We start from the raw sequence: 23,159 nt of genomic DNA on the forward strand, positions 1-23,159 counted from the left end.
ATAAAGCCAGACAATCGTTAAGGACGACCGCCGCAAAGTTTACGACCTTCCCGCATCATAACTCACCGGGGGCCAATTATTGCGAGAACAATGGCTTTTTCTCTCGTTCGGCTATTACGACACGAAGCGTTTCCCCGTCTTCGTTGCTTGCCCATTCCGTTTTCATCCGATGTGACATCGTTGCCGACGACCCGACCTTTCGTTACGTCATAAATATGCGGTTTTCGCAGCTATCGGAGAACACTGGCCGGCGTCGCGTGCACCTTGCTGACTTTGAGAAAATTAATGATACCTTAGGGAAGGCGAGCGAACAAAGTCCGAATAAGATTAAACACTTGCTTCCAATTTGCAAACGTTCTTCAATGTAATTCGGGGAGACGAATCTTTACTCGGTGAGAATTTCGTCGGGAGTTCCATCTTCTCCGCTCCTCCAATTTTCGACGTTTAAACACGCTAATCATTAAACTTTGATGATTTATGGATGCTATGTACGAAAGTTTGATGAAATTTGATGGCTTACCAGTTTGTGGATAAACGAGGAATTTACATAAATCGCGCTGCATTTACGGTTCGCCCGTCCTCCGGATGCTGGATAAGCGCGTCGGCTCGCGCTCGCCCGCAGAAGCACCGTCAGTTCCGCGCTTACATCTGACGGTAATACGAGTCATAATTCAAGCTTCTTTAGTGCATTCGCCGAACCCCGCCCCTGTATTCTATCTAGTGAGCGCAGTAAAGTTAACGCCTAAACTTAACGTCCTGAGCTTTATGGCCGCGTTTACGCGCGACGCTCGTATCCGTCCGTTCGATCGCACCTTGTTTTATTATTGGTTTTTTTTTCTCATGAGTCTTCCGTACGGATTCTGTGTGCGTCTCGTGTCTCAAGTGTCTCCGTATTCGTCCATCGAATACGGCTAGATGCAATGGGGAACAGGCGGACAAGGTAAACTAATATAGCCTGGCATCGGCACATGTATCCTCCTACACATGTAATCGGATGCTGCACCATCGTGTCACATCGATATAGTAGCGTAATCTCGTTTCAGATATTTCCTTTAGATCTCCACGTAATATCTACTAGCTTTATACAAATTCAACTTCCGTTGTTCTATGCATCTTATATTCAAATATTATTTGTCGCATGCATCTGTGCTATATATTTCTGATAAAATTATATACACTTAAATTATTATTTTTTAAATATATAAATAACTTGAACTATTTTATTTAAACGCGGAATGCCATTTATAAATTGTTTTTAGACTACAAATGATATGAGAGACATTTGGTAAGCAGCTTTTTTTTTTAAGGGATTCATGTCATTCGCTTGCAGCATGAAATTCCGAGGCAGTCTCATTAATTGCCTCAAGAAATCGATCGCGGGTATTTTTTGTCGGTGCAACCGCGACCACGAGACTCTTTTTCACCCTTTCTCATTTTTCTTTTGCGGTCGACGTTTTTATCATTGCGCGTCCCACCGACCACAACATCGCGAAAGCTGCGACGTTGGGATACACCGCGTTGGTTCTTCTATCTTTAGACCGACAAGCCGTAAAAATATTCTCAAGGATTCTTGGAGGCCCTCCCGCGGGAGCAAAGACGCTGCCGACGAAGCTTTTTCATTCCGCGCACTGCCCTAAATAGCGCTTCTCAGTGCCAGGATGGTATCAGCTCGCTGAAAAATGCATCTCGAGTGGAATTACGAGAATATAAACTCGGTCAATGTGTCGACGACACTGACGTTTGCATTAATTTATACTGCGATAAATTCGAATTGTATGACGTTAACATCCTTACCAATAAAGTGTATAATATAGTGCAATAGTGTATAGAAATTAATAAACGAAGTAAATAACAGATCAAATAAAGAAGAAAGAGGGACTTATTTAAGTTGCAGGAAATATATGATCGTTAAAATTAAAAGCTAATTTATAGAGAATGATACTCCTAATTACTACGCGACTAACATAATAAAAATTAATTAAAAGATGTCGAAGACTTTCATGCGTAAGAAATTTGAATAAGAATGAGCATTTATTATGTGTGAGGTAAGACTCGGATTAACATATTGGATAATTCATTTCTAGAGGATCGCGAGAGAGATCCTTGTTTGTCGCGGAAGAGGCGCGTCGTTTAATCGCGAGGTAAAATCGTATCGTCGTATATATACAACCCTGTCGAAATTACAGATTCTCAGATCGTTCTGGTTACCGAGCTTCGACGATCGTGACTCGTTTGCGGATCACGGCGAACGCGGGAGGATCTATTATGCTTGAGCTAAAGGGGAAGGATGCGGCCATTATGGTAATCCCCCGTCCGATGGTTCACGGGGAGGCTCGCCCCGTGTGTCTCTCTCCGCCAGAGATATTTATGCGCGGCGTCTTTCACTCTTCGACACTGGAGCCAACTGTAATGCAGAACAAGGAAAGACACATGTCCTTTTCACAGTCATCCTCGAGCCTTAATTTCCTCAAAGAAAACGGATGCGCGCCTGCCTTAGCATTTTAAAAGGCAAGAGAGTCCATATATATTAGAGTCTCTAATTGAGGCGCTCTCGGAGTGATATAAATCGAGACTAAACTCTGTATATAAGTTGGTGGAACAAGAGAACGGCAAAATTTGGAAAACGTTTATAATGTAAGTAAATGAAAATGGGATGATTAATCCATACAGCGCATCAGACATAAAGAGACAAAAATGTTCTCGACGCGCGACATTCCCATCCTTTTGCTTTAATTTCAAGGTATTGGTGTCAGAAGTGAGATCACGCGAAAATCAAAGCACCATGTGCCTCTGCAACCTTGTGCACGTCGTTTCCTCTTTCGCTTTGGTCCGCTGCGCGACACCCGTCGTGATCGTACACACGAATATAGTCGCTCTCACGATATAACGCGACTTACTGCAGGATACAGATTCAGAAATAACCGAGAGGAGACATTGGTGAGAGAAAATTGAGAATAAGTGCGAGAACCTCGCGTCGCTCTTAGTGTACTGTTTCTCTACATCCCTCCTGAGAAACGCGGATGAAGGTAGACGGAAGCCTGGCGAGTCACTGTCTCGTGATATACAAATTTGTACATCCTGGCAAGGTAGAGGTATCCTGTGCCTTCCGAGGGAGACGGCGGATTTACCACGTCCTCGTAGGTGTAGCGAGCTGCGTAAACGCGCGGGATAAGGATGAACAACGGGCGAGAAGAGAAGGAGGAGAGCCGGCAGATCGTTTCGCGCCGAAACGTACGACATTGGCTTTTATGCGCGCAATAATGCGAGCGCGCCGGCTGTCGGGGTCGTACATATAGTCGAAAAACGGAGGTTGGAGACTGTGTGCTGCTGCAAGTTCTCTCTGCGACTGCGTCTCCCTTTCTCTCTTTCTCTCCGAGAGACGGTATTTTTTCCAATTCCGCGAAATCGTCGTCGGTAGGTACGTGAGAATCCGTAGCGTACGTTCCTACGAGCTGCACGATATTTTTTTTTATTGTCCGTCGTTGTTTCCTCCGTTTTTGCCAGAGGAAAGAAATAGAAGAAATCGTTCGGTGCTCAGCTTATTTACATGTGTTAATGGTTAATATGATATGGGTTTATGCTCACATGAATTTGAATTTGTATAGTGACTTGATTCATCTTTTTTATTTGCTATGATTTATTTGTTGCATTTGATAAAGTTTGAATTTAATAACTAATATTTACATAGCAAATTAACTAATTTTTACGTAGCAAAAATCAAATCTCGTTACTCATCCTTATAACAGAGTATAGAGAAAATAAAATTAATAATTTAATTTAAAAAATAGTATTATTATTGCTATTACAATTCTTGAAATAAAACGAACAAAAATTCTATATATATTTTATATTAAGACTGCAGGATCTTTTTTTACGCGAGAGGAAATATGATCATCCATAATTTTTTTAGAGTAAATTTCACGGCGTGATCGACGGATTTCCAATTTCTATGTTGTCTATGACGCCACCTTCTTCGTTCAAACTTTGAGACACTTTTATGGACGGCGACGTTCAACCTCTCGCGCAGCCACGAGATCGGCCACTGATCGGACGTGAATAATGCACGACGACGTCACCGCGACGCATAGCGTCACGAACTTTTAGAAGGAGGAGGGTGAAGAGGAAGTGTCCTGGGGTGGAAGAAACAGGAAGGGAGAAGGCGGAATAGCCTTTTCTAGTTCTTGTTACTTGGACGATCTTTACAGGGCGCGGAATATTTCTCGTTTAATCCGATTGAGTGACAAATCGACCCGTCTTTCTTATTTCTCCATTACTAGCCCTCCTCCTCTCCTTCTTGCATCTTTGTATCTTTTTCTAACGTCTGCTTCCCCTCATCATTCTTCTTTCTCTTGCTCGTTCTCCTTCGACGACGGGGCGTATCCCGACGAATGAATATTTAATTCCTACTTATCCTTCGCAACGGCGAACAGCATAAGCGCGGATAAATAAGCCGGAGAGAGGGGAGGGAGGCAGAGGCCGGGCCTTGCCGACACGAGCGAGATGTATTTTAATGATAATCCACAGACGACATCTGCGCTTGTGTTCGTTCCCACTTTGCTCTGCCTCCCCGTTCTTCTCGCCGCTTTCTGCATGATTTGGCGCGGACCGTGTTTATTTGGCGCGGAAGACTCGACCGACCGTCCGAGTGCGAATAGCGGAACTCGTTTTCGAAAATGACTTCGCTCAGGAAACCTCTCCGCGAAGAGATAACTTTAGCTTCGGGCGTAATAGACATTCATGGATGTTGTACATGTAAGATCGCGGGAAGTCGAGATACGAGATCGACTCGCAGATAATTTATATCAAGCGCAACTTGATAAATTAAGATGGACATTGATTATTATACTCGTTAAAAAAAACGCAAAAAATTGTTTCCGCGTTACATCGTTTGCATCTCTTTTAGACGCCTTATTTATGAACACAAGTCAGAGAGCGATACTTAAGTCTTTAAATAACATCTTGAAACTCTCTTGGTTTGATCGACTTGAAGACAAGGTTGCGCGGAGCATAAATAAATGCACGATATTGTAATATCGATAATCGATGACCCTGACTCTGGTCTTACGAGCGTTTTGCATATCAATTCGGTTCATATCGATCAGGGTCTGATCGGCGATGTTTCTTGGCGTTGCCATGGCTCGTTAGAGCGCGATCGTTAAAGGCTCGCATTACTGGGACAATCTCGCGCGATTGGATTCCCAGTGAGGCAGTCGTGCTGCCCTTCGATTGGAAATAATGAAAAAGGCTCCGGGGAATCGAACGAAAGAGCTCGATGGCACGAATCAGCCCCATTCTAGCCCCGGTCAGAAAAGAGAACTGCTGCGCGGCACCTCGCGTTCTTTCTTGGGGGAATTAGAATTATTTAAGGTCGGTTATAGGAGGCCGGCCGGTCGTAATTGCACGATTTACGACGTCTGCGCGCATGATCAATGCCCACCGATAAATGCTCCGGTGCTTTCTAATTAGCGCTTATTGTTTATTCACGATCGCGTTTATGAGATACGATATTTCGGACGGGCAATCGCTAATTAATTCGTGACATTAATCTACATATAGTATGTATGGCTCCCACTAATGCGCGTGCGGTTTCATGCGTCTGTTAAATAACAGGTGATATACGCAGGATAAAGTCAAGTCTCTTTTCTCTCTTAACGAGGCGATCCGCTACGCACGTGTATTAAAATTAATTATTAGTAGATACACCGTAATTCTCTCTAATATTTCACTTTTTCTTGCGCAGACGAGATAGCTATAATTATTGTGAAGACATTTTCAAATATTTTATATATCTATTTAATACATCTAATATATTTTAAACATATTTAATATAATTTTTATAATACAGATGTTATAACGTAAAAATCTAATGTAGTATTAGTATATAATGTAGAATGGAAAAGGAGGTAACATCAGCTTTAATTGACGTCGACCACCGCTTCTCTCGGAGATAAAAAAAAAACTCGCATTTTTGCTATATAAGGGTATCGCGATCGTCACGCGGGAATCAATCGACAGCCAGCCGCGAGATATCGGCGGCAATTTACAATACTCGTTAAGGGAGAGACCTGCCGCGACGTTTTCACTCGATTAAAGCTCTCCCGCGGTAGCTCGCTACCGTCGTCGCCGTCGCTCACGTCCCAAGTAATTGCATACGCAGGCCGGACTCTCTCGGCTCTCTCGGCGTCGCCGAAGGTCCGCGCGGTTCACGGCGGTGCATTGCACGCGGTCGCGAGCGTTGCATACGTACGTGCAGTGAATGGCATTGAGGGGGCCTCTATCTATAGAGACTAGATTAGAGTGCGTTAGCCTCGCGTCTTGCGGCAGCTATACAGTCGCTCTCTCCCTCCCGCCCCCACCTCTCCTCGCGTCCTCCGTACACGCATCGTCGGTACTGCTATATTTGTAACGGGGCGGGTGGATACGAGCGACGACTTTGTAACCAGCGCGCCTTCGCGCCTATCGTCGGCGCGATAATTGACGGATTTACTCTCTTTATCTGGACTTGATAACAGATACTGACCGTGGGCGAAGCGCGCCTTGCCCATCTCGTAGATTCTTCATGACTTTACCGCTTCCTTGTATACGCGCGTTCCGGCCTGATAAAGGCGTTACGTCGCGAATAATGCAACTGGAAAATTATCACGTTTGAATCAGAGATGCTATCGATATGTTGGACGATCAAATGTACTGGAATAATCGGGATGTAATGTTATTTTGTGCCGAGTCAAATTTCTACTCTTAATTTTTAATCGCGATTGCAGTTCCGCTGTTAGCGACAATATTTCTTCGGTGTACACAATAAAAGCGGTGAGCGTACAAGTACACGTGGTCCTGAAGTTACATTATTTCGTGGAAGATTAAGCTGCCCCGAGACGGCTTGGCTTGCTCGCCAAATATTTCCCCGTTAAGCTAAGGCAAATGTTATATCATGTAAATGTGAGGGACGCGACGCGTGACAATGCCTACAGTAATGCAGTGTAATAACACGATATATTCCGCCACGAAAGTGCAGTGCGTTTGCATTTGCCAAATATTTGGCAAATGCACACACCGTCTGACTCCGGTTTAAGCAGTAAGGGAGCTAAAGGGGCGTTTTACACACAGCCACAGAGGTACAAGACGTCGTAAACTACAGTTACGTGCGCCGCGATTTACGGTCGCGCCTGCAGTGCCCGCGGTGTAACTATCTTGCGGTTTGTCGTGCCGCAATTTGCACTTTCAACGTCGAGCTATAACTAAATGGCGAAAACCGTAGGCGGGCGGCGGCGAATGAAGTCCGGTAATTTAACGGTATCGCTAATATTCCTGGCCCCGCCTGTGCGATAATACGCGTCATCCCGCGGCAGTCGGGACGTATATCGCCGCGAGTGTTCCATTTAGCATTATCGCGAATCACTACTGGTTTACCTCTCCGCGCCGTGAACGGTATATGCACGCGTGCAAGCTAACTCTGTAACTTATCGTTCTCGCCATAATTCGCGATGTCCACGCCGGGGCGTGGATTTATCTGAATACTTCATAATTTACGACCGGGACATCGATGCACACGCTGGATACGGGCGGAACCTCGGCCTGTCTTAGGCGATCCACACATCCATACGTCAATATCGCGAAACGAGGACAAACGGCCGTCATCCTGTGGGTTTTAATTAGAAACGTGCTCGCCTGAGCGTGTCTGGGTTTGAAGGACGATTGTAGCGCGTTAACTATTTTTCTTTTTTAACTGAGCGATGATAAATAAACGTCGAAATTCCCGCGATAGCAGGCGGTACAGCAGCGTCATTACCATATCATTTCCAGGACACTAGTGGTACATTCATCCGGATCATTTATCATCAACAGTAAATAGCGATTATAAATGTTGAATTTGCAAGCAACCTGCGTCGTTCGCGGCCTGTTTGTTTTGCCCGAACTACTTTTTGACGGATCACGAAGGACGTAAACCGGTTTTGAAGTTAAGTTCGGTTGTGTTATCCGATTATTAGAAATGTAATTATCGCATGTCGCGTATATCGTAGATTTATCTCAGCTATATCGAGGACAGATAATTTATGCGAACGTTGGCAGGATATAATTCCCCGGCATTAAATGTGTTGCATAATTATTAGGCAAAACTGATGCGCCGGATTTTCAAGAATCATCACGTGTCTCGCAATCATTCAGAATTGCAACGATAAGGAATTTTTGTTTTTCGATCTCGCGCGCGTCGCGACTCTATAGATAACGAAAACCAATTTCCTTCGCGCCATTCCGTTTCTCCGTGAAGATATTACTTTAGCTTCATCTGAGTGGGACAAGGACGCGACATCGCGAATGCATGGGAACAGTGTGTGTCGAGAGTGTTCATTTTGTCAGCCAATAAAAGGAACGGGCGCTGTCGCCACGGCTAATTACTGCGGATTAACGTATCCGCCATGCAGAAGAAATACAACGATGAATGATTGCCCCGACGAGCGTGTCCGATTTTTTGCCGCTATTCTATCGAACGCGCGATAAATATAGCGTACTCCACCTGTTCTACAACGCCCTCCATATCCGGATTGATATTTTTCCTTAAAAGGGTGAAAGATGTTAGAAAGAAATAATCAGCGGCGTTATCTCAAACTTACCATCGGCAAATCACTTCCATTTACTTTATTACTATTACATAATTATTTATTTAATTTTTAACTTGACATCACAACTTTGATCGTAAACCGTGTTTTATGGTAACAGCATTGCAGATACTTCACCTTCAAAGTACATTTTTAAGATGCCCGAGGTAACTTAAATTAGCAATTTTTTTTCATACAACTTTTTTTTGCATATCTTGTTCGCCGTTCAAATGAAGGGAAGAAGTTTTTATCAGACGCGCTTTCCCATCCGTCGTGGAAATTGCGTGGCGGGAATACCTAGGAATTCTTTGGTCGCCTTGAGGAGAATGTGCAATGACCTTGCGGACGCAATATATTCATTGGAGGAAGTCGCGAATAATCGTGCGGAATTTCAATCGCGAGATAGGCGTTAGGGCTAGACGGTACGTTGAACCTGCCTGTCGTCTGCCGATAATCATGTCTGTTTTGTTTAAACGACGCTCGGTGAAAGCCGATGCGGAGGTTTCCTTCTACCGCGGAAAATAAACGTTCAGCGTCATCGGCCCGGTGGTGGTCACGTGTCTGCGATCCTAGAATCATCGAAGAATTTCCTTCGCGGAACTTGGCTCAGTTTAGTCGTCGTGCGTACGTGCGCGGCAAACTGCGGAACTTTCGACGTTTTACGAGGATTTTAAATCGATTACATGCAATCTTTTTATAGACGTAAAGTGAATGTTGATGATTAATTAACATAAAGAAGATTACGAGAAATATAAGTATTAATATTGCTAAGGATTATAATTTGTAAGAATACACACATCTTGTATTTTTTCAAATTCTGTATTTTAATTTGAAACTAGTTGTTTTTTTACTTTGGTCCCTGCTTACTTTTGTTATTGTAGCGAAACTGAATTATTTTTCCGTCGATCGTGACGTAAAATCCTTCATCAGTTTCGAGCGATCGTACTTCTCGTGATGCTGTCGAACCCGGGACGAATACTCGTCGCGATAAGCAACGTTTAGGGTGAGAGAGGATGACGAAAGTGTTTCGATAAAAATCTCGTGCAAATCGCGATAAAGAGTAGCGAAACTGACGCAGATTCGTTGAACGAGACTGCCGGGACCAGCCGCCTCCTGCAATGCATCTCGCAGGAGGGACAAAGAGGGGCGCAAGTTCGACGCGTTACTTTTATCGTGGGGGGGGGGGGGGGTGGAACACGCCTTGTAATCAGGAACCGATCACTCGAGGAAATTGCCAACTGTGTTTGGGCACCTGAACGTGAATCTCGTTAGCCCACATTCGCCCGTTTCGTTTCCGAAGGGACGCGACCCTCCTAGAGAATTCCGTTTCAAGTGGACGACAAAATGATTCCCTCTCCGACTTCTTTCATCGAATCGGACAAAGAGAACCTGCTTTCGGTTTCCCATCGTTTCCCTTCTTCTCTCAAAAAATCTAGCGTTTATTGTACTTTTTGAAGCGTATATAACGTTAAATTGTGTTAGAATTCATTGCGGTCAGCTAAATTTTATAATGATTTTTACAACAAATAAATATCTAAAATGAGGAAACAGACGTTGTAGATTAATATAACATATATAGACATTATATCTTTAAATTTATTAATCAATGACTCTTATTAGATGATATTTTTATTGCTTAGGTATATGTTTAAGATTTTGTACTTCTATGTTTCAAGTCTTTTACTTTATGCACAGAATAGATATTTTTTAAATTACTGTATTTAAAAAGATCCCTAGAGACTTTATAAACATTTTTTATTATTTACATTAATAACATTTTTTAGTTAGTTTGCATTTTGGGGTGCGAAGGCTTAGTGGGTGCGACATAATTTTTATTTAGGAGTTACATTGTCAAGAAATCAGGCGCGAAATAGCAACGCATTCCATCGCCATTTTGGTAACGAAAGTGCGAAAGAGGGCGGCATAACTCTTGACGCGCGTTAATGGAAGCACGAAGTTGCCCGGAGGATCGTCCTGCGCGCCTCGCTCAGCGTGTCGTTCTTATTTATTCACGCGATAAGAATTTTTGACAGACGAGGGTTCCGCGGGTGTTCGCGCGCGCACGAGCGAATCCCACCGGAAATAAACACGCCGCGGGCAGTAACGCGTTTTACATCGGAAAGGTGGCGCGAAGCGGCAATTTGTTCGTCCTAAATTATAAATGACACGCTACAATTTAAATTTACTGCCGCACACCGAGAGTGTAAATCGAAAGGGGGCCCGCATCCCGGGAAACATTATTGATCATTTTACTCGTCGGGAGAGATTTCTTATTTCCATTTATCAATATTTATTATTCACGCGCAATCACATTGAGACGCGCTCGTAATATTATTGTGAAACGTGACGTAAATTTTTCACGTGATTTATACGTACGTGCCGCGATACATCCGATCGGTCGTGTTTTTCCTCTATGGCGGCATATTTTATCGGCACTTGTTTTGGCGGACGGTATTCGGGCGACGTAGCGAGCGAATTAAGCGTACCGTCCCTAAATCGTGGAAGTGATTTCGTCCCCGTGTCGTTCGGCTCTTTAAGGGCGCCGTTAATCACACCGCCCGCTAAAGGTTTGATGAAAATCTTATCTTAAACGAGTAATTAGGCAAGTCTCGTGGGGTCCCGCCGTGAGGGTCGGAATCGCGTTTCCACGCCTTCTTTACATTATCGGGATGCACGCGATGTCGCAAGCCGTGTCGTTATTTATAATTTTCCTTCTAATTTCGCGCGACGCGTGGCGCGCGAAATGTCGCTGCAATTAGCTCTAACATCAAGCGCGTGAAATTACGAGGACGACAGAGGAGATATTTCGCGTGTACATTTACACACGGCACATCCTTAGACCTGTCAACGAGCGGAACGAACCGTTTCATCTCGCTAAAGTATAACGTAACGTTCTTTATTCTCGTTATGTGACGAGATTCTTGATATTCGGAAGTTAGTTATTTTTTTTTTTTTTATGAAAGACCGTTTATTATACGTACTTTATATTTAATTGTGTAGGCATAACATTGTTTAGTAAGTCAAAGTTGTAAAATATCTAGATGAAAACGTCAAGATTAAATCTTTCTATGAATATTAATCAACATTTCAATTCACGTAGGAAAACGAGGATAATCATTGACAGAAAATTACCATGACGTAAATTCGATGCGCGCAATCAGAAATTAACTTCATTGATTCAAGTATAATAATACAAAATCTATTTTTAGTAAAATTATCTTCATCATGCTTGCGCGTGCGGCATCTTTGCGGGGTGCAGAAGTAATCCAGGCATATTACCAAAATCGATTCGTTCCGTAGTGGTAACTCGGCGAATCGCTAGCAACGCGTCCGTCCGAAATGATTAACTTCGCATTCGAGTAGCCGACCGGCAATTAGGACGATTGCTTCGCAGTCTGCGCGCTTACCGCGCGAGGCCTGGACCACAATTTCCTCGAAAGCCCTTTACCCGGGAGAGAGGACGGTTCCTGCTTCAGGGCCGGCACGAATGTTCCGCGTGGTCCGGAGAGTCGTACATAAAATAATGGCAAATAAAAAGAGAGTGTTCGAAATGTATTTGTATGACATGAGTAAATGGCTCTTCCACAGCGCGTTTGGTAGCTTACGCTTGAGTAATTTAGGTAAACGAAGAACGTGTCGGGTTCCAATGCACGGGTCTGGGTTCAGATGGTCGTTTTGAGCACAGTCTTAAGCCGGTCCTGCCTGGATTCACTCCGACAGACACTTAAGTTTCGTGCCTTCCATTTTCCCTTCCAACCGGCTGGCACATTAGGCTTACGAAGAGAGGAGTTTGGAGGACCTGGAAGATGATACTCGTCTTTTTCTCGCGGTACTTTTCGGTCGAACACGCATCACGGTGAAGACGGCGCTTGGATTTTTTTTCCAGAATAAAATTAATTAAAATTATGCTTCTAACGACAGTCCTGAATTTGTAAAATATTTCTTTTTTTTTTTTATTTTAGTTTTTCTGGTTACAATTATCAAGAAACAGTAGCAGGAATCGTATTTCTTTTCTATCTGTCACAAACTATGTATTGCTCCGAAAAATTTTTTTTATTTTTTTTTGTAAAAATTTTCAAATATCGTTAAATCTCTTTTATCGCTTCGTATTTTATACTAGTAACCATTCAACGAGCACAAGTCGAAAGAAAGAATGCAGACCAATTGCCGGCCAACAGTCGGAAACAGAGATCCTGTTACATTCGCGTGACTTCGCTTGTTGTTCGCAATCTTGTTAACGCAAGAACAATCTTGCATACCTAAGCCATTTAACGTAACTACATCAGAGTTGGAATCGCAACAGTAGCGAACTTCATTAATCGCGAAGCACGCGCAGAGAGTTGAATTTGCTGATTCCTACTTACACAGCTATATCAAACTAATGACGTAACATTACTCTTGTATAATCAGTGACTCAATGACATCTGATCATTATTTCACCAACGTATTTGTATAATTAGAAACACTCTTATCGAAAAAAAAATCTTCGTTGTCTGTATCGGTTTTAACGGAACAAAGGGAAGCCACGCGCCGCACTGCTGTCATATCCATCAAAACGATGATGAGGCTCCAAATCTTCTTAAGAAGGAACAAAGGACGGAATGCTAAAACAAAGTACCCGCTGACGATGGAAACGGTCGATGACAAGCGCCTCCTGCCGCGAGGAGCGTTCGCATAACTACGCCAACGACGCAGCGAGATAAATTTCAAGAGGGGGCGCCTACTCGTTCCCCCCCGCTCCTCCCCAGAGGAGCCACCCTTCCGTGAGAGACGCGCGGTGAGGGTGGAACAACCCCGTGTATCTCCTTAGCGTCCTGTGGATTCGACCTTTAGCGCTGTCGGACCAGAGACGTGTACGGTGTACATGGCAAGGAAGGACCCAGCCTCTCTCAACCTCTTCGGCGACGCATGGCTGATTTATACGGACTGGAGGAGCCATATCTCTCTTCTACATTACGGCAGATTCTCTACAGCGCGGCTGTACAGGGTGTGTCAAAAGAGCGCGAACCATTCCCAAGCGTAGCGAAATTAGCTTTAGCGGAGTTTCCTTGCAACTTGTTCAATGTTTCAATGAGTCCAAAACTACCAGATATGTTTCAACAGAAATAGCACGTGGTAATAAAATTACAGCACATCGAGCTCAGGACTTACATGTTAAACTATCAATCGTGGAAATGAATGAAAATGTTTTATCCTTATTGTATACTGAAATCAGTCAGCTAAATGTAGCTGTATTCGGAAATCGTGTTTCTCCTTCGAATTGAAGGGTACAAATCGGTTCACGTAACTGCAGTAATTTTGATGCTCGCGCTGTAGGCGTCGTCGATTCGTTTTGAGACGGCCTGTGCGGGTGTGTGCGTGTATGTGTGTGCGTACGTGCGTGCGTGCGTGCCGAGAGCACGTATAGTGAAGCGGAACGGGTATAGTGGGACGGCGTGATATATAGTCGTGTCTGGTACCGCTGAACGTCGTTGCAATCTCCTTTAGTGGAAGGGACAGAGATTTTTATGGATAGTCACGGTTGGGGTGGTTCGCCTTGGGCGAGAATCCGCCGTATGAATTTACGTTGATCGTTGTTTTAGTACGTCCCCCGCAGGAGAGAAGTCGCCCTTGGCGGGAGAGAAAGAGAGAACCAGCTAGAGCTTTAATCTCTTCTCGCTCCTCAGCGAGCGTGTATATCAATCGCGGTATGTAATCGGGTAATCGGAGATAGAACGACAGGATTTATAGCGCACGTCCTTCGCCGATGTACGCGCTTCTGTACTAATTTGTTAGAGATAACTTAAAGCCGCTGCCATTCGCCAATAGATGAAATATTCCGCACACAAAGAAGGTAGAGCTTCTGAAGGATTCTTTCTTTCTTTCTTGTCATAAATTTGAGAGTCGCCTTACGTAGGTTAGGCAGGTGAAGGGAGGGAAGTTGTAAATGCTCTTGAATATGCTTATATTTCGTGGTTTTTCATTTCGCGTGTCTCGCAAAGAGAGGCATTCTTCATCCAGATTAATTTCGATTTTACAATTAAAACGCGAGACGAGACGAGGAACGCTTTGAATGTCATTCCGTTTTTGTTCTCAAACGGAACACGACATCGTTCTCCCTCTTGTTTTTGCAGATCAGTAAGTCGTCAACCAGACGATTTTCTATATTAAATTCAAAATAATAGCATCCATCTTGCCCCAAAATTTTAATCTTCCTCTACCTCGTCTTTCTGCTTACTTGAACAAAAGATTCCATTGAAAAGCGCTTTGTACGCTTATTATTCAGCTTGAAAACTTCAAAGCTTGAGTAATTAAACTCGAAGGTAATTTTACATTTGTACTTTAATATTAAATATATATAATGTTTAATTAATCTTTTCAATTCAATAGTGTACTTTATTTACCCCAAGGGGTCTTAAAGGGCGTTTTTTTAGAGACGTATACAATCCTAATTAATCTTTTACATTGATTATTATTTTAGTTTCAATAAAATGTAATTATTCTGTGAAATAATCATTTCAGTGTCTCGCTGAAGAGAAATATAATTTGTCATAAAATTTGTGCATATTTATGCATAAATTATGCACAGTCTAAGAAATAGAAATACGACTTATACAAACTGCGAATGGACAATCTTACAGCGACATCGAAATGGCTCGATTGTATCTCGAAATCTTACATCTCGATGTTGATACGTTTTAGATGACTATCGATTGCAGGTAGGCAATGCGGAAGCGACAGAGTGTGTGCGTTCGCAGTGCACACGACTCCGGGATTTAACTCTCTTTCATGCTGATCTGCGAGCTCCGTCAGCTCGCGGATAAACCAAGCGAGAGTCAACGCACATGAAAAAAAAGGGGCTTTTCATCTGGTCTCCGTCTCCCATTTTAATTCCGCCTATAATCCGCGAGGGGAGCGAACCCTCTCTCCCTCCCTGCCCATCGGCAGTTATCTTCTGCAAATCGCGAAGGGCTTTTTTTCGACAAGGTACAGGCAACTCGCGGAGCGCGCTTATTGATTCTCCTGCGATATGCACGAAAACCTTTCACGCATGGGCACGAATACGCGCGGCGTGTGTATACGCGCACCATTCTTATCGGCTCCGAACAAAAGGGCGGCTGAAAGCTGCTATCTCCCTTTTTAACTTATCGACGATGGTATCGTAACAGAATTGTCTCGTTGACAAGACTAAATCGAAATCTAATCAAGCTATTTTATTAGAAAAAAAATTAAGTTTTTGCTTTATATTTTTATTTTTTTAATTTTTTCGTCAATTACTGTAAATGTTAATTTTGAAACCCTTTTTCCGTATTTATTTTGTAAAAAGCCGTATTATTAATTCATTTTACATTTTTTTTACACCAGATATTTGGCTATCAATACGCTCACTGTGATTCTCGAGAATCGAGAAATGCTTGCTTTATATTTCGATCAAAATTGTAATTATCTCATCGCTAAAACGGATCCCGCCAAGCACGCGATGCATCAACCAGCATTGTAACTGTACCGCCATCAGCGAATTCACCCTGCATGATAAATAATTAACGCGCCAAGGGTGAATACGTGACATGGCTATATCACAAATCTGATAACGTGAGCGGCAACAAGGCAGAATGTAAAAAAAAAATGTTGCGTTTTTCTCGTCTATCTGTTCTGCATTTCCCTTCTTCCCATTTTCGCGAATTGTTCAACATCGCCCGTTGCTATTGCGCGCGACTGCAAAATTGTACGCATTTGGTACATTCAGTTTCCATCGCGAGTCTTTCTTTTTCCTTCGATCGCAATTATAGCTAATCGGCCTACCGTGCTGGAGTAGGAAATAAGCGGTTTAACCGAAGAAAGATAGAAGAAGATTACCGAGAAAAATCTTGTGGAGCTTCAGCTGCGTTTGACATATTTTTTCCTTTTGTCTTGCGTTACTTTATTGTCGGAATCTATGTGAATCTCTTGATGTACGTAACTATAAATAGCAAGATATGTATGTTTACTTCTTTAATTCTGAAATGATTTTTTATGATTATTCAATATATTCTAATTATATTTTTTTTTCTAAAAGCATATTTTTTTATTAGTTTACGTAAAAGATGTAAGAAAGTTTAGTTAAAATTTCGAATTCGCATCAAAATTTGTAGGCCACAATTTCGCGTCAGCGTTTTAGAGTTGACAGTGCTATTTCTCCCGCGATGAATGTATTGTATGCGCGGTATCTGCGATATTTGGACGCCCTGACTATCCCCACGATCGAGCAACGGCTATCCGAAAGGAAAGGCAATTTCTCTCGCGAGTGGGGTCCCGATAAAATTCTAGGAGCGCCACGAGGCGTGTGTCGTATCAATTGTCAATAATATTAGGGACCGCAATTTCACTCAGGAAGTTCCGTCGGGCGTTGTTCGGCCTGATATCTGTCCGGTTCCCCTTCTGTTTTCCCCGTGATGGCGAGACCTTCCCTTATACTTCAAAGGGGAAAACGGAGTCAGCCGGAGAAAGGAAAAGCGAGGAAACCGGCGGTGTGTACGGATAGCGCCATCGATTATTTTCACGCGAGAAGGAACACGAGTCGGAAAGAGGAGGGAAGGGTCTCTTTGTTCGGATCTCCTTCCTCGAATGCCAGTGGGTCACTTGCATTCGACGAAGACGCCGCTAAGATTCTCCCTGGGGAGGGTGAAAGAGAGGAAAAGAAGGAAAGGTTTCGCCTTGAAACTAGAAAGTTTCGAAAGAAAAGTCGTATTAACGGTATTATTACTATGAATGTCTCGGAGATAACCGTACGTCGAGTCAGCGAATTTCCGGCAATGGGGTGAGTCAGTCGCGGTTCCCACGCGACCGGGCGTCGTGGCTTATATATAGTAGTTGAGCGCCGCGACTAAAAGCTGAACGGAAGTCAGAATTCGGTTAGTAGCGGAGCACAGATGATTATCAGATCGATAACGAGTGGCACGAAGGAAAGAAAGCTATTATCGCAAGACTTCTGGAAATGAAGTCTCTTGTGGAGGCGCCATTGATTATTTTCACGCTAGAAGGAGCACCCTGACGAGAGTCTCTTTGTTCGGCCCGTCTTTACGGGCACGACAGTGGGTCACTTGCATGGAGAACGACACGGAGCTGGAGAATACTTCCTCCGTCGGGGGAAACGAAGAACGGAACGGGGAAACTTTCGGCGAAAAGTTGTTATCGCTCCGGACCGCCGCACCCTTCCACATTGAAGAGGATGCGCGGGGAAATCCTTCGCGAATCCTTTGTTCCGGCTATAATACATGGACAGTCCTTAAGTAATCCCTTTGTCTCTGATCCCCGACTTTCTATTTTCCATTTAACTTTTCTGAGCCCCCCGGATCAGCTTTCATCACCGGAACTTGTGACGCTACTAATTTCGCACGACAAAGTTACTTCGATATTGTGTTGTCTGTAAACATTTAACAGTACAAATTAACATTTGAATTGTAAAATGTATTCAAGCTTCTTTTTTATCTTATTTCTTTTTATTATAAATTTCATTCCATTAATCATAATTATAACATAAATCGCTTATATTGTGCGTTCTCATTATAATTAAAAATACTGAACATCTGATATACTATCTAAATATGGTTAATGAAGAATTAGAAGACTTGTTAAAAATCGTTTGGGAAAGAGATCGAGATGGAAACGTTTCTCTTTCTTGTTTCTTGCTACTTTACCTCGCCGCTCGTAAATACGTTTTGTAGATCGTCTAACTGTTCGAACTCTGGCTCGATGCTTTTAAAGAAAGTAAGAGGGCTCGTCTCGCAAGCTCGTATTCGCGTTAACGGGGAATGCAACGAGCGCACCCACTCCTCGAGAGAATTTACGACGTTGCCGGGTTCCGCGAGTCAATTGTCTGCGCTGGCCGAAATGAAGTTTTCTTCCGAAAGCAAGAACCTTGCGAGATGCTGCGGCTCTCCGTTAAGTATATCGCGAAAAAAGTTTTTCGAAAAAATAAATGTCTTGACACAGAAAAGAATTTTGATAATGCTAATTAACAAAAAATAATTGCAACAAGATTGAATTCGTGGTGTTCAATATAATCCGACATGTATGGATTAACTTGTGATCACAAAATTTAATATTTAATATTTTCGTTTTTAATATGATTTTTCTTTTTTCAAAAGCATCCTTCGTATGCGTAGTATCAGTATTTTATTTACAAGTTTTTGCCGAAAATAATATGAAGTTTAAACGAGCTCTTTTCCATAAAAGTTAAGCCCATAGTATGCCGTAAGGTGAGATAAAAATTGTAGAATTGCACACAAGGAATACCTCTCACACATCTTTTCTCGCGTCTTTCGTAAGTAATTACTTCTCTTCTTTAGGATGGTAGCGGAAGTAGGCGAAGTTCGATCGTAACGAATTTTACGTTCGCCTATATACCGCTTTTTATCGTCTCGCGTCCTATGGCCGAGTCCGCGTTGATGTTAAGGCTCTAAATAAGGGTGTCCTTAGGAACCCTAAAAAAATCCCCAGCGGTACCTTTTTTTTCTGCATCCCCTATGCCAGCTCCCCTTCTTTTCCTGTTTTACTCCCTTCGCCTTCAAGAAAATCGTCTCCTCGGCACAATGTACATAAAATGAAGTCAAGCGGTTTTAGCACCGAATACGTCTCCTTCTCCTTTTCCTTCCTTTGCCCCCAGTGCGATAAAGTTGAATGCACGAGCCTCTACATCGATAGAAATCGTTTAAGACTTTTAATTTGACCTATAAGATCGAGGAAAAAAGTAGAATACTTTCCGTCAGAGCTTTCATTGTGAGCGATATCCCAACAATTTTATTTAAATATTTTTAAGTAATTGATAAATTTCCAACGCGTAGGTAGCTACTCGATTTCTATATTTATTTTTATTTAGTTAGAGGAAAAGTTAAATTTTAATTTATGAACTGCGAGATATTATAAATTGCTGCAATTTAAAGTTTTTCTGAGTTTACTTTTATCGAGTAATCCTCTTTCGAGAATCTTATTATATTGCATTCGATGAAAAGCTGCCCTAAGTAATAAGGGGAAAGATATGGTCTCGCTGTCTCGCTAACATCAGTTCTTTATTATATTTCACTTTGAGTGTGCGGCGGCGCTAAGGTAGATTTTTTTTCATTTATTTGTATCGTCCCGCATTATTGAATTCCGATAATCCGCGACGCCGCCGGTGTAAGTCCCTTTACAGTACACCACGATTTACGATTCACCACCCCTGTCGTTTTCTGGCGCCTCTCTCTCTCTCTCTCTCTCTCTTTCTCTTCGATTTTTAGGCTTGTCGAAATTATCGCAGTTCATTCGCCTTTCGCCGCTGTTGTTAAAAATTCTAGATCCTCTTTAAAATTAAATACTTTTTTCTAGCTTCGAATGCTGAAAATATTTTAATATTGATAGATTACAGACAAAAAAGGACGCTATATAATGAATTTATTAAAATTAAACTAACATTTATTAAAATTAAACATGGGAGTTAAAAAATGGAATGCGAAAATAAGTATAAGTAGTACAAATAGTGATTATGCCAACGACGATAATTACGGATTGTAATAGAACGTATATACCTTGCATACAGTTGATATTTCATAAATAAAATATTTCATCAAACAATATCATGTCGAAAGCAATTCTTATGTTTCACGCAAAAGTATTTCGTGCTCGCGCTAGCGCTCGACAGGCTTACGAGTCGCAATAAAATTCTAGGAAGCGTTACGTGTCGTATCAGCGTTGCGCAATCTTAGGTCCTAATCGAAGCTGTAAAAACGAGTGCTTCTTTTCGATCATGGGCCTGGATCGTACGTCGCGTGGCAATACGAGGGACGTACCAATTCAATTTATTTCTTCGACACTGGCGTTGAGTCCTCACAGCGAGATGGATGGATGGATGGAAAAATGGATGTACGCGTGGCTTGTATGGGTCTCTCGAGCATCCGAGGATGCGTCAAGGACTCCTGTTCTCTCTCTCTTTACTCGAATCTACGAATACGTTGGTCGGAAGAGCTGCGGTTTTTCTCCTTTCTCCGTCGTGTCTCTTTTCTCTTTCATTTATTCCCTCATTCCCGCATTCTCTTTCCCTGCTTCGCCACTCGTGTCCCTCGGTCACTCCAAGTACTCGAAAACCTCTCCGGCGCAGTCTGGAAATATACTTTCATCTTCGTGGAATCTTACGGATGAACGGGACGTCACGTATCGACGAGAACAAAGCCGAGTTTCTGGGCCTCTGGAATAAATAGAGAGATATGAAATTTTTTTCTCAATCTAGCTGATCGCTCGGCATTTAGGTAAAAGGCTAAATGAGATCTGCCAATAATCGACAATTTAATTACTTTAATGCTGCTGCTGCTGCATACATTTTGACTGATCGTATTTTCTTTATCAATTACAAAAGTGATCTAATAATGTAATCATAACACGAAGGTTCACGCCTCTACTTCTCTATTCTACAAACATCGATCCTTTCGTCGCCCATTCTATTTTTTCCCTTGTAGTAACAAAGTAGAAAGACTGGTTATTTACTATGGTTATAAATGTCGTCTACTGGCGACAGTTTTTCCTCGTCGGCAAAGTCGCCCGTTTCCGCTTCCTTCGTCGCCGTTTCGCTAGCCTTTTCGCCGCTACCTTTCAATTTTCCTTCCTGTTGCAGTTTCTCTGACTACAGAGCTCGTGCTTCTTTCGCCACCGTTACGTTCCCTCATTTAGTTCGTTATTAAAACCTTTAATTCTTTACTGTGGTACAACCGTCACCAGCTTTTTCGTTTCACCTCCAGCTCGGGAGGAGACTACTTCAACAGACTTTTCTAAGACACAATTAAGATTCGCTGACAGATTTCTTGGAAGTACCTCGTTGTGCCTCCTGTTGCCCTTTTCTTTCGCCGCTTATGAGAACCTTTAGTGCGCGTTTTCCGAAACTTCCATCCGGGTTTCCGTCTCACGGCGCTACTTTTCACACTTCTTCGTCCTTTAGTGCCTTGATCCAGGCGAAACGCGTTGCATCCTTTTTCCATCCAGTCGCCCCTTCTCGCTCGTCACGAAAATCTTTACGGCGTTTCGTAGCCACCGCCTTCGCAGTTTATCCGCTATCGAGGAGACGCCCGGCGCGCCGCGTTGCATCCTTCGAATTTTCCACCCTCGCCGTCGCCTTCGGTCTTTTTACGGCGGCAGTATCAAGGCCCGCGTATACTTTTCTCCTCCCGCGGGCTACGGCGAGCGTCCCACGGAAACTGGTTTAACGAGCAAGGCGGGCACGGATGAGAGGACGAGCTTTGTTGATGTCGCCGACGTTATTACTTCGCGCGCGTGTAAGAGTTACCGGATGGGGAATTCTGCATTCAAATTATCGTCACTCTCGCAAGTAGGCGGGAAACGAGATCGAACGAAGAGATTGGACATCGTTACCGACTAACGTTTCCGCTCAAAGTAGCTTCAAGTCTTTTGCTCGACGTAACCGGCGATGTTTCCCGTCAGATGTTCGAGCTTGAACTCGTAATTAGTTTGAAAGAAAAATTCATTCTTCTCTTCAGTATTTTTTTTTTTTTTTTTATTTTCTTCGAGGAGAATTGTAGAGAAAGATAAATTCACGAGTTGTTACGAGCACGGGCAGTCTCTCTTCCATTTATATATATATATTATTACATTTATGTTTATACAACACGATTGCGCACGCAACGTAACGATGTGTTTGTTAACGGTTTGTTTTCAGATGGAGGACGAGGGAAATCACGGCAACGACGACACCAGATGCTTCATCCTATCGACATTGGCCGCTCTGCAGTGGTCTCGAGTTACGTGCGTCCTTTGTCGCGCTGCCATGCTGGTTTTCGACAGGTACCCGCTGGTGGACGGCACATTCTTCTTGTCACCCAGACAGCATTCGCCCGCTTGTGCTGAGGTACGTTTTCATTATCGAAAATTTTACAAATATCTTAGCCACTGAGTTTCTCATTGAAAGAGTAAAGCAAAATTTTAATTAAGCAACTTGAAAATTTTAGTGGATTCAGCAATTTAACAGATTAAGCTATCTCAATTTAAATGAGAATTAATTGATATATTATTTAACATACCTCGTTCTTTCGTTAAATGCTTAGAGAACACTTCAATAACCTCTTAATAAGCAGTACACAGTATCTGTCTGTATGTACAAATTATTTCTGCACATTGATTAACAATTTGATTGCAAATTTTGCACAGAGTTTCGCGAACCATTTAAATCGCAATTTATTCCCTATCATATTTTTCGCCCGCGATTCTATCGCAATATTTGAATGGTTTCGCAAGATTCCAATTGCACATTCGGTTTTTCGGTATTTTATTCCAGGTGAAGGTCGAAGGTCGTACACAATTTTTGTCAGCCGTATGCATGAGTTGTTTGGAGGGCGGCGGGCAACCTGTACGCTGCCGTTTCTGTACCCAACCGTGGGATGGTTCGAGCTTGGTCCTCGGCACCATGTACAGCTACGATATCTTCGCTGCCATGCCCTGTTGCAGCGAACGACTCAAGGTAAGCCCCGATTTCGTGAGCGACCGACCCCAACCCGATCGAACTTTGACTTTTTAACGCACGAGTGTTAATACATCACCCCGGGTGATATGTTCTCGGATGTAAAAATT

The 23,159-nt window shown here is 42.9% G+C and overlaps 1 protein-coding gene across 5 annotated transcripts in view; it reads left to right on the forward strand.

Annotated features, from left to right (window-relative positions):
* The window catches only part of LOC112456767 (headcase protein), a 151,221-nt gene that overhangs the window by 107,862 nt on the left and 20,200 nt on the right, over positions 1-23,159 (forward strand). For all 5 annotated transcript variants that reach the window (XR_003041010.1, XR_003041011.1, XM_025019512.1 and 2 more), the window contains exons 3-4: positions 22,252-22,440; positions 22,867-23,049. Coding sequence is in view for 3 of the 5 variants with exons in the window: in XM_025019512.1 (XP_024875280.1) it covers positions 22,252-22,440; positions 22,867-23,049 (372 nt within the window). In the remaining 2 variants the exon portion in view is untranslated. The remainder of the gene's footprint in view (positions 1-22,251; positions 22,441-22,866; positions 23,050-23,159) is intronic.

Source organism: Temnothorax curvispinosus, unplaced genomic scaffold, assembly GCF_003070985.1.
Source record: "Temnothorax curvispinosus isolate PA1 unplaced genomic scaffold, ASM307098v1 QBEX01007135.1, whole genome shotgun sequence".
Classification (NCBI taxonomy): Eukaryota; Metazoa; Arthropoda; class Insecta; order Hymenoptera; family Formicidae; genus Temnothorax; species Temnothorax curvispinosus.